We start from the raw sequence: 18228 nt of genomic DNA on the forward strand, positions 1-18228 counted from the left end.
TCGGAAATACTCTCTAATAAATATAAATGGACTAGGAAAAGTGATTACTATGTTACTTAAGAAAAAAAAACTTCATATCTGGCATATGCAGTCAAGAGACGTTTCACATGAGTGAACAATGTGTGTGTGTGCTTTTAAAAGGCGGGGCCTGTTGCCTAGTGACGGGTGACATTAAGGGTATCAACAGAGCTGTGTTTGTTAGCTTTAGCAGCTAGCAGCTAGTTTGTCGGCTCTGATGCCAGTGCTTTAGAATTTTTTCACCAGATTGTTACCTTTGGTTAGTAAAGAGATTGAATATGCTTCGATGGCTTTCACATCATCTTGTCAAACGGTGTATCGTTTAGTTGGCATGTTTGTCACTTCAATCATTGATTTGTTGTTCATTAGTCCCATTGTGTGCGTATGTTGTCTGCTGTGTGACTATGCCTCTTCCTATTTGATATCAAGTTCATTTTAGTGAGGTGCTGCTTGTTGCTTTCATTAGTAAAAAGGTATTTCCTGCATTGAACTTGCTGCACTTATGATGCTGTCTTGTTGACATAAAACCACATTAAAAGTAGCGCACCACGTTACATCAAGTTAGGGCTGGGTGATATATCAAATATACTCGATATATCGCGGGTTTGTCTCTGTGCGATAAAGAAAATGACTATATCATGATATTAGAGTATATGTTCTCACACAGTTGCTTTTAGCTGCGGGCATTACACTACAGGCTCTTCTCACTCTTTCTCGTCTCTCCTTCTCACAGAGGCATAAAACAAGCGCACCTTCTTAGATACGTCACATACTGTCGCGTGTGCAACGTCATACACCCTCGCCGAGCAGAGAGGTAGCGACATGGTAATGTTAGCTGTGATGCTAGCGGAGTGGTGCGAGTGGTAATACGAGAGAAAGATGCAAATCTGGTAACAAATGAAGGAAGAATTAATTCCCAAGAAAAACAGCACGGGGTCCATCGTCTGGCGGTAGTTTGGCTTCAAGCGGAAAGATGTCGAACCGACAACCGTACTATGTCAAATATGCGGCAAAGGTGTTGCTACAAAAAGTAGCACCACCACTAATTTGTAGCACCATTTGAAAAGTCACCCGCTAGACAATGAAAAGTGATTGAAACTCCGCATGTCAACATCTCCGTTCGGTGCCACATCAACAAAATGCAGAAGCAACCATTTCCACATCAACACTGTATGAAAAAAATAGTCAACAACAGAAGGAGATAACGTCCGCAGGAACCTACCACATAGCGAAGGACATACACTATTTGATTTCCTATTATGCAGCTCATTTTTATTTGGCAGTTATTGAAATATTTTGTGTGACATCATGCACATAAGTGCACTTTATTTGTTTTTAACTATTGTAGTGGCCTTCTGTACAAAAAGTGCACTTTAATTTAGTGTTGTTTTGATATGTCATCTTAGTGACATCATGCACAAAAGTGCACTTTATTTGTTTTAAACTATTGTAGTGGCCTGTACAAAAAGTGCACTAATAGCTTGTTTTAAAATGTCTCTGACAATCTTGCACTTTCTGTTTTGAAATGACATGAATGTTTGTGCCACTGCTTAATAACTGTTTAATAAATACAGTTTTGGTAAATTGACTTAGTTGTAATTTCCCTCTCTGCATGAAAGTTAAAAATTAGCATATATTAATGCAGTATGTGACAAGAATGTTTTAATGTAGACACCGAATCATACTGCTGTGATTATATGCATCAAGTGTTAATTCAAGGCTAAGGCAAAATATCGAGCTATATATCATGTATCGTGACATGGCCTAAAAATATTGAGATATTAATAAAAGTCCATATCACCCAGCCCTACATCAGGGTGTTGCTAACGGTGTTGTAAGGGACCTAAAAGTAAATAATTAAATTACGTGTTACTAGTAAAAACTAATGCCATTATTATGAACACTGCTCATAATGATTGTGAAGTATAAGCAAAATTTAAAAAAACATGCAGTTCCCCTTTAAGAAGAGCTGCAAGTCTTTAATCTAAAAAAGTCCTACAGGCTGATTGAGTATTGTACTTGGTTTGGTGCATACGTACTTTAGCTTGTCCCGGGGATCTCTGCTCTTGGTGCGGTTGTTGCGATTGATGGCGGTGAGGGAGTGGACGGATGAGCTCTTTTTGCTGGAGGAATGCGACGAGTGAGACAAGTGCGAGAGGCTGGTCCGCGACTGGCCAGCGTTGTGGTCAAACTGCATTAGGCAGAAGATGAGGTCGGAGGGCACCAGCTCAAAGGCGTACGGTGGGTTGGTGATGACGTATCTGGAGAAAAAGAACAAACACATTCACGCTTATGTACTGTGGATATACGTTTGTTACCATAAAGACGGGAAACTCACCGTTTGGTACATTGACTTTGGGCGTTTAGATGTGCGTCACGTAGCCGGTAGATGCCGAAGCAGAGCATGTTGTAGGTTTTCAGGGCTTTGCAAAAGAGGTCACCGTAGCAACCACCGTCCTACAAAAACATCATCAGTGCCATTTTTTTTTACTGGCCAAATCCCTAATCATAACATATCATAGTTATTGTCATTCAATTTCCAGAACATTTAGTCAATCGCAACTGGACTGCTGAGTTTGTCTCTGCTCTCTTACATCTGTAGTACACACTCTTATAAACTGAGATCCAAAGATCAGCTGTTGCTCTCTGTCCCTTTAGCTCCCACAGAGCTGGGGAAACAAGCTTTTGTCTATGCAGCTCCTTGTGCTTGGAACATGCTAACAAGAGACCAGAAGCTGAGTTTTTATCCTTAAATGCTTTTAAAGTACCAGTAGAGTGGGAAAACAAGTTATATTGAAGCTATTATCATATGAATGGAGAACTGGGGGTGGGATTAAATAAATTATCTTCTTCCCACTCCCTTTCAGGCAAAACTGGACAATCATGCATTACATACTATACATTACCTTTTGCACTATACTTATTTATATTATTATGTGTTGTCAACTTTGTACTTTTTTATGTCATTGCCTGAAATAAATAAATGAAATGAAATATATATCTGATTTAGGACACCAAAAAACTTTTAAAGTTTGTGAATAGATAGATATGATCAAAATAGTATCAATCTCATGGTTATTCCTGTGCCATTTTAAGAGTTTAATTGCCAGTCACGTGATCGCATGATGTTGCGCTAGGAACCACAGATCCCTTCCCCATCAACAACAATGCTGATCAAGACTTTGTGAGGGCCAACAATGATTACTTTGGGAAAAATTACGAACCAGGACCTTATATATTTTTGAGGCCGAACACAAAGAGGATGAGCAATACATTTTAGAAGTTGAGTGCTAAACAGATGTAGCTTTATTGTAACACTATAGTATCAGCAGCATTGCTAGGTGCTAAACATACAAACTAACCATAATAAACCATCATTTTACAAAAAACACTTACTGTAATATTTCCACTCTCACTGGGATGCTGACCGACAGGAAGCTCACATAATCCCTTTTAAATGAAGATTCAGTCACAATCCTCACGAAGGGTTAAAACAATTGTTAGCTATTTATTCACGGTTTCGAATGCATCAAGAAAGCCAATCATATGTGTTCTTGTCTTACATAAGGATTGTGAATGATAAACACCACATCTATTTCTAATTTGAGGTCATTTCCGGTATGGCTGATCAGATAACTTGGTCAGAGTGCAGAAAGGTTTCCCATTGTGACGCCAATCTACGGGAATTTCCGAAGGTATTATTAGGAGCGGAATATTCAAAATGGCTGACTGAATTTGTGGCATTCTGTGATGTTTAGACAGTATTTTCACATACTTTGCAGAAAGTAAATACCATTGGATATGGTTTAATGGAGGGGTTCCCATGACATTGATCGCGAGCTTGCGATCGACGTAATACGCTCTCCTGCTCTAGAACTACAACTGGTTCGAAACTAACACTGTTCGGATTGTAACCATCCAAATATGATAAGTAGCAAAGTGGACAGCCGTCAACGCTGTGGCTCGAAAAGAGCAAACGCAGGCAACAACAAGCAAGCCAGCTGGATGGTTAGCTAACGAGCAAGCTTATTTCGGTGATCATCTACCCGTCCTGCAACTCAGTGCGATATTTAGGCAAGAGGAACAGCTAATACCTGCAAATGAGGCAAAGAGATTTTCTTTAAACGTAATTTTATTAATATATATTCGGAGTATAAGTCGCACCGGCCGAAAATGCATAATAAAGAAGAAAAAAACATATATAAGTCGTACTGGAGTATAAGTCGCATTTTTTGGGGAAATGTATTTGATAAAACCCAACACCAAGAATAGACATTTGAAAGGCAATTTAAAATAAATAAAGAATAGTGAATAAGTGTACATTATATGAGGCATAAATAACCAACTGAGAACGTGCCTGGTATGTTAACGTAACATATTATGGTAAGAGTCATTCAAATAACTATAACATATAGAACATGCTATACGTTTACCAAACAATCTGTCACTCCTAATCGCTAAATCCCATGAAATCTTATACGTCTAGTCTCTTACTTGAATGAGCTAAATAATATGATTTGATATTTTACGGTAATGTGTTAATAATTTCACACATAAGTCGCTCCTGAGTATAAGTCCCCGGTTAAACTATGAAAAAGACTGCGACTTATAGTCCGAAAAATGCGATAATATAAAAAACGTGTATTTCCGTGTTTGACGAAATTTCACATGCCTGAATCATTTCCTTAACTCTGACCCACAACCCCAACAAAAGCTGCACCACTGTGGTCCTACAAAAAAAAAATTGATATTTCTCTACAAAAGCCAACCACTCCGCCCTAACAAAGTTATTCCTAGCCCTACTATTGCTGACGCTATCTGTGCAACCATCGTCCGTACACATTTCACAGACCAAAACACGCTCATTTCGACAAGACGTCTTACCCCGAGGTCTGCAAAGGGCCCGTCGTACAAGGCCAGCTGCGCCACGCGACACCTGTCCCTGTTGGCTAGCGTCTGCGGCGTGCTGTAGCCGCCCCGCAGCGCGTTCTCCTCCGCCAGGAGCCCCTCCAGCTCGGGCGTCGCGCCGCCCGTCACCAGCGTGCGGATCAAGGTGAGGATGTTGTCGTTGAAGTACGTCTGTGGGGATTGAAGGAAGAAGCGTAAAGTAACAAATGCTTGCCCTTTTCCTTGCCTTGCCCACCTCCCGTCCCCGCCCATACGCGCTTTAACAACAGCGTGACATCTCCCTCAGCCGCTGACTGCAGGATTGACTAGGATGATGGATGAGGCCTGTCCATTAGGCAGCATTACCTCTGACTGCACTTGAAGGCAGCTTTGTTCTAACCTCACTCAAAGTGAAAGGCAGACAAATGAAGCCTTCAGTTTTTCTCCCAGCTTCCCGTCGAGCATCAGAGAACGTTTTTTGGAAAAGTTCCGTTACTCTACTAAATGACTGTAGTAGTAAGACTTCCGCCAAAGCCAAACTCAAACGCAAAGAGGATAAGAGTCCTACGTTCTGGCTCAGTGACTTGTGTTTTGTTAGGAATAGAAGGTATCCAAAGTGCAGCCGGGGGCCATTTGTGGCCCGCGGCTCGAGTTTTTGTTGGCCCGCAACATGTTGGGGGGGGGGGGGAGTAAACATGTAAGAAAAAAGAGCAAAAAGACAATGTAGTGAGAAAAAAAGCTGACAATGTAATACATTTGAAAAGGCTAAGTCTGTGGGGGATATTTTGAAATTAAAAAAATCTATCAAAATTTAGTGCCTGCTTTGTGTTATAAGCCGTGGCGGGCCAGGCGTTTCCCACCTAGGCCTTCAGTAATGTCCGACTTCAATGATTACCTCTCAAAATACCATCATTTAAGTCACTACATGACCATTGCTGGAGAAATACTATACAGAAACACATTTACACACTACTGCACATTGTACAAAACGGGGTTATTTTCTGGCGCATTTAAAACTCAATAAACCCGCATCAGCAATTAAAACATATCTTATGTAGTACTGTCCAAATTAAAATTGCAAAAAACATTTTAAACGTGAAAAAATAAAGAAATAAAATCTCTGAACTCACATTTCATCGAGATGGTCTCACAAGATGTAGTTGCTCTTTAAATATCCTTCTTGAAAATGGCCTTGGAAATATATGTTGTCTTGTCTAATCATAAAAGATGCAGACGAGGCATGTTGGCTGACTTCTTAAAGTTTACTCCACACCGGTATGTCTACAGCAGGGGTCACCAACCTTTTTGAAAGCAAGAGCTACTTCTTGGGTAGTGATTAATGTGAAGGGCTACCAGTTTGATACACACTTAAATACATTGCCAGAAATAGCCAATTTGCTCAATTTACCTTTAACTCTATGTTATTATTAATAATTAATGATATTTACACTTAATTGAACGGTTTAAAAGAGGAGAAAACATGAAAAAAAAATGACAATTAAATTTTGAAACATAGTTTATCTTCAATTTCGACTCTTTAAAATTCAAAATTCAACCAAAAAAAAGAAGAGAAAAACTTTTAAAAAAGAATTTATGGAACATCATTAGTAATTTTTCCTGATTAAGATTAATTTTAGAATTTGATGACATGTTTTAAATAAGTTAAAATCCAATCTGCACTTTGTTAGAATATATAACAAATTGGACCAAGCTATATTTCTAACAAAGACAAATCATTATTTCTTCTAGATTTTCCAGAACAAAAATTTTAAAATCAATTCAAAAGACTTTGAAATAAGATTTAAATTTGATTCTACAGATTTTCTAGATTTGCCAGAATAATTTTTTTGAATTTTAATCATAATAAGTTTGAAGAAATATTTCACAAATATTCTTCGTCGAAAAAACAGAAGCTAAAATGAATAATTAAATTAAAATTTATTTATTATTCTTTACAATAAAAAAAAAAAAATTACTTGAACATTAATTTAAATTGTCAGGAAAGAAGAGGTAGGAATTTAAAAGAAGGTATATGTGTTTAAAAATCCTAAAATCATTTTTAAGGTTGTATTTCTTCTCTAAAATTGTTTTTCTGAAAGTTGTAAGAAGCAAAGTCAAAAAATTAATGAATTTATTTAAACAAATGAAGACCAAGTCTTTAAAATATTTTCTTGGATTTTCAAATTCTATTTGAGTTTTGTCTCTCTTAGAATTAAAAATGTCGGGCAAAGCGAGACCAGCTTGCTAGTAAATAAATACAATTTAAAAAATAGAGGGAGCTCACTGGTAAGTGCTGCTATTTGAGCTATTTTTAGAACAGGCCGGCGGGCTACTCATCTGGTCCTTACGGGCTACCTGGTGCCCGCGGGCACCACGTTGGTCACCCCTGGTCTACATTAAACAACCTAAATGGGGCTACTGTGCATGCTCTCCACTACTGTGGCATGCTGGGTAATGGAGTTCTTATGTTACCTGGCTCATACATCACTATACCTCTGCCTTAGGCCATCTAGAAGACCTTAATGACAACAACGCGTGATCTGATTGGCTATTGCAACGGTCTATCATTGTATGTCCCCGTTCACTGACAGCGCATGGACGCCAGCATCGTTGATTCTGAAGGCTCTAGGCCAGGGGCGTCAAACTCATTTTAGCTCAGGGGCCGCATGGAGGAAAATCTATTCCGAAGTGGGCCGGAATGGTAAAATCATGGCATGATAACTTAAAAATACTCCAGGTTGTTTACTTTGGCCGAAAATAGAACAAGCACATTATGAAAACGTACAAATCCTCTGGACAAAACACTTCAAGTTTGTTGAAAATTCTGAGGAAATTGGTGCAGCTTCAAGAACACAATGAGTTTAGACTTGGTCTCAGTGTATCCACAAAGCCAGGATTAAACTTTAAGTCACAGTCTTTCTGGGATTGGACAAAAAACACAACATGTAAACTCTTCGAGGTATCAAACACCTCCTTTGTCATGTCCACGTATCAATCCAGAGCTAACTCAACAAACCGTAAGAGATTGAGGTCAAACTATTCAAAAGGGTTAAGTTTTCTCACTATATTTTCATACCTTAGTTGGTGCCGGTCGTGGCGGTAATCCTAGAACACGTTGGTGGAACACCTTATTTCACCAGTTTGGTCCATGTCTCGCCTCTAATGGCTCTGATATTCCGAAGCGTTTTGGGTGTATAGAAAAGCGCTTTATCTATCTATTATTATTACAGATGTCTGATAATGGCTTTTTAGCCGATATCCGATATTGTCCAACTCTTAATTACCGATTCCGATATCAAGCGATACCGATATATACAGTCGTGGAATTAACACATTATTATGCCTAATTTTGTTGTGATGCCCCGCTGGATGCATTAAACAATGTAACAAGGTATTCCAAAATAAATCAACTCAAGTTATGGAAAAAAATGCCAACATGGCACTGCCATATTTATTATTGAAGTCACAAAGTGCATTATTTTTTTTAACATGCCTCAAAACAGCAGCTTGGAATTTGGGACATGCTCTCCCTGAGAGAGCATGAGGAGGTTGAGGTGGGCGGGGTTGAGGTAGCGGGGGGTGTACATTGTAGCGTCCTGGAAGAGTTAGTGCTGCAAGGGGTTCTGGGTATTTGTTCTTTTGTGTTTATGTTGTGTTACGGTGCGGATGTTCTCCCGAAATATGTTAGTCCTTCTTTTTTGGTGTGGGGTCACAGTGTGGCGCATATTTGTAACAATGTTAAAGTTGTTTATACGGCTACCCTCAGTGTGACCTGTATGGCTGTTGACCAAGTATGCATTGCATTCACTTCTGTGTGTGGAAAAGCCGTAGATATTATGTGATTGGGCCGGCACGCAAAGGCAGTGTCTTTAAGGTTTATTGGCGCTCTGTACTTCTCCCTACGTCCGTGTACACAGCGGCGTTTTAAAAAGTCATACATTTTACTTTTTGAAACCGATACCAATAATTTTCAATATTACATTTTAAAGCATTTATCGGCCGATAATATCGGCAGTCCGATGTTATCGGATATCTCTAATTATTATTGATGTTATTATTATGAAAAAGGACGACAACGAGGCATCTTGCAATGGTAAAAGTTGATTTTGAAGACAAAAAATGATTTTCAAGGTAAAAGTTGATTATCCGAGTACACAAGATATTACCGTCAGTGTTTCCCACACATTAATTTATTTGTGGCGGCCCGCCACGAAAGAATTACGTCCGCCACAAATAAAAAATTAAAAAAAATTAAAATGTAAAAAAAAAATTTTTTTTCTTTTTTTTTTGTCCTGTCCAGCTTCACAGGCAAATCATATAGTTGATGTAGATGCCCATATTGGCTGTTTGTATTAAATGTATTTATATTAGAAACACAACATGTGTATATAACAAAGGGTGCAAAGTCTGCAGGCAGTAGGAAACACATGGTTAAGTGTGGGGAGTAAAACTGATGGCAGTCTAAAGTTCAAGATTTTTGGAGCTCTTTGTTCAGTGGATCAGATGTTTGATGAAGCTCTGTGTCTATCTACCACTTTATGTTGCTGGTAAATAATATGGTTGTAGTAGTAGGCTAAAGTTAAATTATTTAGTATGCACTAATTAAAGGGGCAGAGCTTTAAGAGACATTTTAGCTTTTATATTTTATAAGATATATTTTTTGTAAGAACCACAATTAATAAATATATATCAGTGAATAACTTATTGTTCAAATCTGTATATAAATATGTACATAAAGTGTTGTAATTATATTGTAAAATGGATGGACGTTTAAAACAAAACTGTTATTATTAATTAGTAAGTATACCTTTTTTTAGCCTTTTTAGAGAATATCATATTGTAGTAAATTATGCAAAATACTTGATGATGGCCACGCCCCCACCGCCACAGGTATCTTGGCAGTTTATGGGAAACACTGACCGTCTATTCTTAAAACCCACACAAAGACATTATTGGGGAGTAAGGGTGCCAAATAACGATGTGTTTGAAGCAGAAGACATAAAACGGCAGGTTTTTAAGTTTCCACGCTTTACTTTGTATCTCTTGCTAGTCCTAACAGAATTGCTATTGTGACATCCAGTGGACACATTCAGAACAGCAGTTTCTTTCATTTAAAAAAAAAAATGCAGCTCATTTTAATACTTGGCAAACTCATCAGGCGGGCCGGATAAAACCTGTTGGCGGGCCTGATCCGGCCCACGGGCCGTATGTTTGACACCTCTGCTCTAGGCAGATTTGGTACAGCATGGCAACATAAGCTAGCTGAATTCTGACTGGATAAAAACTCTAAACTAAAAACAACAGCGCTGGAAGGAGCATAATATGATATGAAGAGAATATGGATACTTTTTGATATTTTACTTTTATCTTTAATTATGATCATGATTTCTGGTTATGTTAGGCCAGCAGAGAAGGCCTTGCTGGCCCTTACGGCACACCACAGGTTATAAGTGACTTATTGAATTGTTGTATCAACATTTCAGCTTTTTCTCATTACATTTTGTCTTTTTTTTTTATTTATTTTTTACATTTTTACTGTTGTTTTTTTCCGACAATATGTTGCAGGCCAACTAAGCTTTCACAGCTGTCCACACTTTGTCACCTATACAACAAAGCTGACACTAAATGTTGGTCTTTAAATATATGTCTGTTTTCAGCATTTTTAAATAAAATAAAAAATTATCAAAAATGGCACCTGCATTTTTGACGTTTTGTTATGCGAAAAAGTTTGGACACTCCTGCAATATCCAATAAGCCAGCATTTCTTAACCATAGGGCCGCCATAAATAAATGTTCTACAGTTGTGTTCCGGATGGGCCGCAGCAGTGCTCAGTTGTAATTCACCTTTTCACCACTTGTGGCAGTAATAACAATCTCTAGGCCAGGGGTCACCAACCTTTTTGAAACCAAGAGCTACTTCTTGGGTAGTGATTAATGCGAAGGGCTACCAGTTTGATACACACTTAAATAAATTGCCAGAAATAGCCAATTTGCTCAATTTACCTTTAACTCTACGTTATTATTAATAATTAATGATATTTATCTTTGTGGAAACACTGATCATCTTAATGATTTCTCACATTAAATATATATAGAAACAGATAATGCAACACTTTATTTTTATATTTTCTGTAAGTGCACATTTTTCAAATTGAACATTTTCAAATGATCACCTATATGACAGTCTTGTGAAATCACAACATCCCATTGTAACTAGCTAGCCACTAACATTTTTTTAACAAATCATGAATTACTTTGCACCATGTTTGTACAAATAATAACTCATGTAAAATAAAATAAAAAATAAAAAGAATAATTTATGGAACATCATTAGTAATGTTTCCTGATTAAGATTAATTTTAGAATTTTGATGACATGTTTTAAATAGGTTAAAATCCAATCTGCACTTTGTTAGAATATATAACAAATTGGACCAAGCTATATTTCTAACAAAGACAAATCATTATTTCTTCTAGATTTTCCAGAACAAAAATTTTAAAAGAAATTCAAAAGACTTTGAAATAAGATTTTAATTTGATTCTACAGATTTTCTAGATTTGCCAGAATATTGTTTTTGAATTTTAATTATAAGTTTGAAGAAATATTTCACAAATATTATTCGTCGAAAAAACAGAAGCTAAAATGAAAAATTAAATTACAATTTATTTATTATTCTTTAAAATAACAAAAATAAATTTACTTGAACATTGATTTCAATTGTCAGGAAAGACGAGGAAGGAATTTAAAAGGTAAAAAGGTATATGTGTTTAAAAATCCTAAAATCATTTTCAAGGTTGTATATTTTCTCTAAAATTGTCTTTCTGAAAGTTATAAGAAGCAAAGTAAAATAATTAATGAATTTATTTAAACAAGTGAAGACCAAGTCTTTAAAATATTTTCTTGGATTTTCAAATTCTATTTGAGTTTTGTCTCTCTTAGAATTAAAAATGTCGAGCAAAGCAAGACCAGCTTGCTAGTTGTGGGGAGGCGGGGCCGGCGGACCGACGGCGCCCGCTCCAAGATGGCGGCGAGGAGGCGTGGACGAGAGAGCGGCAAGGTGGGGCGCGCTGGGAGCGACGCCGCCATCAGCATAAGGTGTGTGGAGCGCGCAGCTGTGGACAGTGCAATCACCCTCTCGGACCGTATAAAAGGGTGAGAGACGTGAACATCAAGGGAGGAGACGGAGAAAGACGGTGGACGGGAGGAAACCATCCTCTGCTGCCTCGCAAACGACGGCGACGTGCTGCTGAAAAGCAGACGGCGGACGGGAGGAAACCATTCGTGTGCTCACGTGAGAAAAAAGGCAGCTGCTGAAAAGCACGCAAAAGACTGATTGAAATAATAAAGAAGTCTAAACCGTCTCACGACAATGTCTTCCCTGGATGGTTCTGAGAACCCGCACTACAGTTAGGACTGTCACACTAGTAAATAAATACAATTTAAAAAATAGAGGCAGCTCACTGGTAAGTGCTGCTATTTGAGCTATTTTTAGAACAGGCCAGCGGGCTACTCATCTGGTCCTTACGGGCTACCTGGTGCCCGCGGGCACCGCGTTGGTGACCCCTGCTCTAGGCTAAAGTCATAGAGAAGTATCTCAAGCGCAAAAATTATGACTTAAGTGGTGGAGCTGTATTTTCATTTGCACATTGATTTTATTGACAGTTTATTCAAGAAATATAATATTGTTCTTATTTATTAATGATTTAGTTAAAATGTATTTATTTTAGCACTGTGTAAATTGTATGTAATTTTTTCCTTCTTTTGCAGTATATTTAAATTAATTATTTTTCTAATCAGCTTCACCAAGCCTTAAAAATAGTAATAATAATAATCTTTGTGATTAACAAATGCGTTCATATCATTTGACAAGGTTGTAAACTGTAATTAGGTAAGATACAATTATTGAATATGATTAAAATCAAGAGTAAGATATTTGAGTGGGCTCCGGGACCCTTTGTAGTGGAAAAGTTGGACCTGTGTACTAAGCCAAAAACAGCATAGGCAAATTTCTGTTTTTGTGTTGGAATATAAGGTTGGAGCTAAAACAAAGTATATAGAAATCATTTTTGTCCAGTATTGCTAACACAAAGGTGGAAACTAAAGATGTGCATAATAAGCTATTCATCGATCACTGACTGTCGATTAACTTATGTGCCCTGCTGATTCAATCCCAACTATTTTGCCAGATAAGGAAGACAACATGTCGTTGAGCTAAAGTCAACTCGTCTGGGCAATATTATTCTGCACAATAAAACACTGACATGAAATGAAACAAAAATATTCCGTTACTTACGGCGCTCATTAAAGAATCCAGCACGCTGACGGCAAAAGCGGTCCCACAGGCAAAAGGCTGAGTCAGGTACAGCTCTGTGTCTGGGTCGTCGTCATCGTCTTGGTCCAGGAACTGAACGTTGGAGTCGTTAACTACAAGCAAAAAAACATACCATGTTTTTAATGTGCGAAACCAAACAAACTTTGACTTTAATGACACTTTTGTCAAAGTTGGTGTTTAACCCCGACTAAAACCCAAACCCTCAAACCTTAGGTAACCTTAAACCTTATTCCCACCCTAACTAATCCAGCCCAAATAAAAACCCTAACACAAACCCCGAGCTCAAGTATTAAAATAGTCATGCACACTCCATGCTCCACTCTTCACTTCAAAGTCCTCCTTCAGCAATAAACACAACATGCTATTAAGTTGTCTTGTAAAGCTGAAACAAAACTTCCAATTGCGTGTGTCAAAACACGTGCAAGCATCTTGGAGGGAAGTCACAGAGGAGAATGTGATGCTGGCAAAACCACCGACCGATGACTGGCGTACTAATTCTTGGAAACGTACACAGCTTCTGAATTGCACAATTACAAATGAACAAAGTTTTTTGGGGAAAAATGGTTGCTTATCCGCTAACAATTGCTTAAAATGTCACGCGAGACGTCATCCCACCTCATTAGATCTCAGTTCAGTGAATATTGAAAAAATATTGACCTTCTGGGCTATTGTATTACTACCAAAGAAGTACTAGTCACAAGAAGATGCCTTCATAACTAGCATATAGTTAAAGTGACCTAATTGTTTACTTTTAAAGTGTTAACCTCTTTATGCACGTGCGACTATTACAAATTCAAAATATTCGATGTGGAAACCTTGCATTATGTCCTTTGTTATTAAAATGTTTACATTCTACAGCAGTGGTCACCAACCTTTTCGATATTTGGATATTTCAATATTTGTTTTTGATCATTGTGCTTCTTGCTGTTTTCCCAATTTTTGCTGGTGTTTGTTTTGTAATGTGCCAAGGGCCAATGACAAACGGGTCACGGTCCACAGATGGCCCTCGTGCCGCACTTCGGGCACCCCAGCTGTAGACGCTAACTGTTTCTGGCCACTTAAGTCTTAAAACCGTAGTATATTTTTGTTCATCCTATGATCACATTTGGGACGCGAGTCAGCTTCATCATCACAATATCTGTTTTTAGCTTCTTCTTCTTTTTTTTTTTTTAAATGAAAAAGTTAAAGTACCAATGATTGTCACCCTGGGAGGTGAGGGGAGCAGTGGGCAGCAGCGTAGCCGTGCCCGGGAATCATTTTTGGTGATTTAACCCCCAATTCCATCCCTTGATGCTGAGTGCCAAGCAGGGAGGTAATGGGTCCCATTTTTATAGTCTTTGGTATGACTCGGCCGAGGTTTGAACTCACAACCTACCGATCTCAGGGCGAAAAAATATCATTTTGGCCCTCGCCTACTTTGACTTTTCAGTATACTGCCCTTGGCGGAAAACTTTGGACACCCCTGAACTAAAGTATCGATATTAGAGCATCAAGATCTGGTATCGGCGATATCAATATTTCAGTATCGATTAGCACATCACTACCCAAAAGTGCCAAGGTAATAGTCATTATACTTTTTTATTTTTTGTCATTATACTTAACCTCTTAAGGCCCAAGCTGTTTGTTTACATGCTTTTTTAATTTCCCTCTGCTATTTGGGCTTATTGGACCCTAATTAGAATAAAAACTAAGAATCATCTTTTGATATGATGTACTTAGTCCATAAGTACACAAACTTGAACTTAATGTTTTTTGACATGCTAATTCTTATTTTTACACATTTTTCCCTAAATTCCATTGTATGTTATACTCTTCTGACACCACCAGATGGCAGTATAAGTGTCCACATAAGCAGCCATAAGACCCCAATTCAGTAGTGTACACAATTTTGGAAATAAGAGCTAAAAGGTGCTGTCCACGCATGTGGCCACTAAGCCTTTAGAGCAGGCCTGGGCAATTATTTTGACTCGAGGGGCCACATTTACAGAAAAAAATATGTCTGGGGGCCGGTATATCTCTTTTTAGGAACACTAATACAAAACCTCACAATAATGTCTGATTGAATGCTAAAAAAGATATGACAGACCGCTTCAAAAAAACAGAATGGTATTTTTCCTTTTTTTTCTGAATGAGACACGCAGAATGTACATGAAAATAAAGAATGCGGGATTTACAATATTAACTACGAACGATAAAACCCTGAATATTGACAACATATCATGCAAAAGTGCAGATTCCAACCATTGAAATACTTTGTATAGTTCAATACTTACAGTAATTTGAAAACATCACTACACATCATAATGGCAGCTACAGTTTCCATCTTAAAGATCTAGAAAAATATATCTGATTTTTAGGAGCACTAATACAAAACCTCACAGTAATGTCTGATTGAATGCTAAAACATGACAGACCGCCTTAAAAAACGGAATGGAATTTAAAATTGTTTTATTTAATGAGACACCCAGAAAGTACATAAAAATAAAGAATGTGGGATTTACAATATTAACTATAAAGGATAAAACACTGAATATTGACAACAAATAAACGTCACCCCCCCATCTCGATCAACATATTTTAAAATCAAGCGAAACGCAAGAAAAATGCAACAAACACAGCGAAATATGAACGCGAAGGGTAACAATCGATCTTAAATATCGGGAAAAAAATTGGGGGGAATGTCCGGCGGGCCGGATTGAAAAGCTTAACGGGTTAATTTGCCCAGGTCTGCTTTAGAGGTTTTAATGCAAGAAATACTGTAGGTATTAAGTATATACAATTTCAAAAGACATTGGCTAAAATGCTAACATGGCGACACGAGTGCCAAGGCAGTTTCTCACATCACGCCATGTAAATAGAAGAAAGTTTGAAATGGTAAAGTAGCAAAAGTGCTAACATCTAGCATTATATGTACAAGCACCAGTGTGGAGGGGCTTTCATTGCTATTCAATTTGCAGCAATTGCTTCACGAGCAGGTCAATAATAATGAAAATTTGAGTAACTACAATAAAATGAAAATTGTGTTTAAGAACAGATGTCATTGACTTTGAAGTTGACACATTTTATTACCCTGGCGGAGGTCCTTGCTATCCATTTTTTGGCTGGAAGCATGCGTTTCAAGTGTTGCCATGCAAATGAAGGCAGCCAAAGAAAGTCAAACCAAGCAGATGTGGAGTACAGTAAGACTTGCACAGCGCTGCTCTTTCCTCTTTTCTTACCAAGCTCCGTAATCATTTGTATGCTGGTCCCGCTGCTTTTATCCTGACTGAGTGAAATCACAGGCACTTTTTTGCCTGCCTTTGCTAACGCTGCTGGACAGGCAGGCGTTAAGGGAGAAACAATGGTTACTAGGGAGTGGAAAGGGCACACGCAGCCAGCACCAAGTGAAGCCTACCTAGTTCCGTTATGATGGGAATGTTTGCCCCCGTGCTCACTGACGTCTGCCTCACCAGGCCGTGGACCGGACTGTTCTCCGGAGACGATCTGTCCATACCTGGCGGCGTGAAGCCTGAAATAAGAGCGCCACCCATCAGCAAAACGCGCTGATGTTACACATGGTTGCAAATAAGTGAAGATTGAAACGTAAATGGACTTTGACGTCCAGCACATGAAATCATGCATGCAGTATGTTTTAAACATCGGCCATGTTTGGACATCCATCACTCGCTGCTGACTAAAGCAAACATGACGAATAACAACACTGGCATTTATTTGTAGGTCAAAAGGCTTTCCTGAAATCATTCCACTCAGCGCTTGAAGACTGGATGATCGAATTTGAAATGATTTGATGCTATTAAATTGCATCACGAGGCATAATTTAAATATGGCCGGACAACCACCATAAATAATCGTTTTTTGGAAGCAGTACCTCAACTCACAAGCTTAATTGGTTCTGTGACGGAGCTCTTAACTCAAAACACTCAAATTGTTGAAATAAATTTAAATACATTTAATAAAAAAACGCTGGATTTTTAACATGTAACAAGCTTTTTAAAAGGAAATCTAACTTTTGTATAGGAAATATTGTAAAAGACCAAAACATTAACATGTAGTACAAACAACTACAGTAGTTTAATGAATTGATGCAATAATAATGTACAGTATTTACTAGGGCTGCGAATCTTTGGGTGTCCCACGATTCGATTCAATATCGATTCTTGGGTTCACAATTCGATTATAAATCGATTTTTTTTTCCCGATTCAACGCGATTCTCGATACAAAAATGATATTTTTCCGATTCAAAACAATTCTCTATTCATTCAATACATAGATTTCAGCAGGATCTACCCCAGTCTGCTGACATGCAAGCAGAGTAGTAGATTTTTGTAAAAAGCTTTTATAATTGTAAAGGACAATGTTTTATGAACTGATTGCAATAATGTCAATTTGTTTCAACTATTAAATGAACCAAAAATATGACTTATTTTCCCTTTGTGAAAATATTGGACACAGTGTGTTGTCAAGCTTATGAGATGCGATGCAAGTGTAAGCCACTATTCTTCTTTTTTTTTAATTTCTTTTTTTTATAAATGTCTAATGATAATGTCAATGAGGGATTTTTAATCACTGCTATGTTGAAATTGTAACTAATATTGATACTGTTGTTGAAAATCATTTTTGTTTCACTACTTTTGGTTTGTTCTGTGTCGTGTTTGTGTCTCCTCTCAATTGCTCTGTTTATTGCAGTTCTGAGTGTTGCTGGGCCGGGTTTGGTTTTCGAATTGGATTGCATTGTTATGGTATTGCTGTGTATTGTTTTGTTGGATTGATTAATTAAAAAAAATTTTTTTTATAAAAATAAGTTATAAAAAATAAAATAGATTTTTGAAAAATGAGAATCGATACTGAATCGCACAACGTGAGAATTGTGATTTGAATTTGAATCGATTTTTCCCACACCCCTAGCATTTACCTTGGAGAGTGGATTTCTACGGTATCTCCTTCCACCTGCTTTGTCGTCAAATATTTTCATGGATAAATGTCTACCATT

The 18228-nt window shown here is 37.7% G+C and overlaps 1 protein-coding gene across 6 annotated transcripts in view; it reads right to left on the reverse strand.

The window, feature by feature from the left end:
• LOC133655363 (calcium-activated potassium channel subunit alpha-1a-like) overlaps positions 1–18228 on the reverse strand; it is a 157030-nt gene that overhangs the window by 2830 nt on the left and 135972 nt on the right. For 2 of the 6 annotated variants that reach the window (XM_062055445.1, XM_062055444.1), the window contains exons 24-29: positions 16632–16745; positions 16456–16548; positions 13199–13329; positions 4903–5097; positions 2357–2475; positions 2058–2279 (exon numbers count right to left, since the gene is read on the reverse strand). In XM_062055445.1, the coding sequence (XP_061911429.1) occupies positions 2058–2279; positions 2357–2475; positions 4903–5097; positions 13199–13329; positions 16456–16548; positions 16632–16745 (874 nt within the window). Of the gene's footprint in view, positions 1–1058; positions 1061–2057; positions 2280–2356; positions 2476–4902; positions 5098–13198; positions 13330–16455; positions 16549–16631; positions 16746–18228 lie in introns of all 6 variants that reach the window. The other 4 variants (XM_062055450.1, XM_062055447.1, XM_062055448.1 and 1 more) reach the window with 3 other exon arrangements.

The sequence above is a fragment of the Entelurus aequoreus genome, linkage group LG08 (genome assembly GCF_033978785.1).
Source record: "Entelurus aequoreus isolate RoL-2023_Sb linkage group LG08, RoL_Eaeq_v1.1, whole genome shotgun sequence".
Lineage (NCBI taxonomy): Eukaryota > Metazoa > Chordata > Actinopteri > Syngnathiformes > Syngnathidae > Entelurus > Entelurus aequoreus.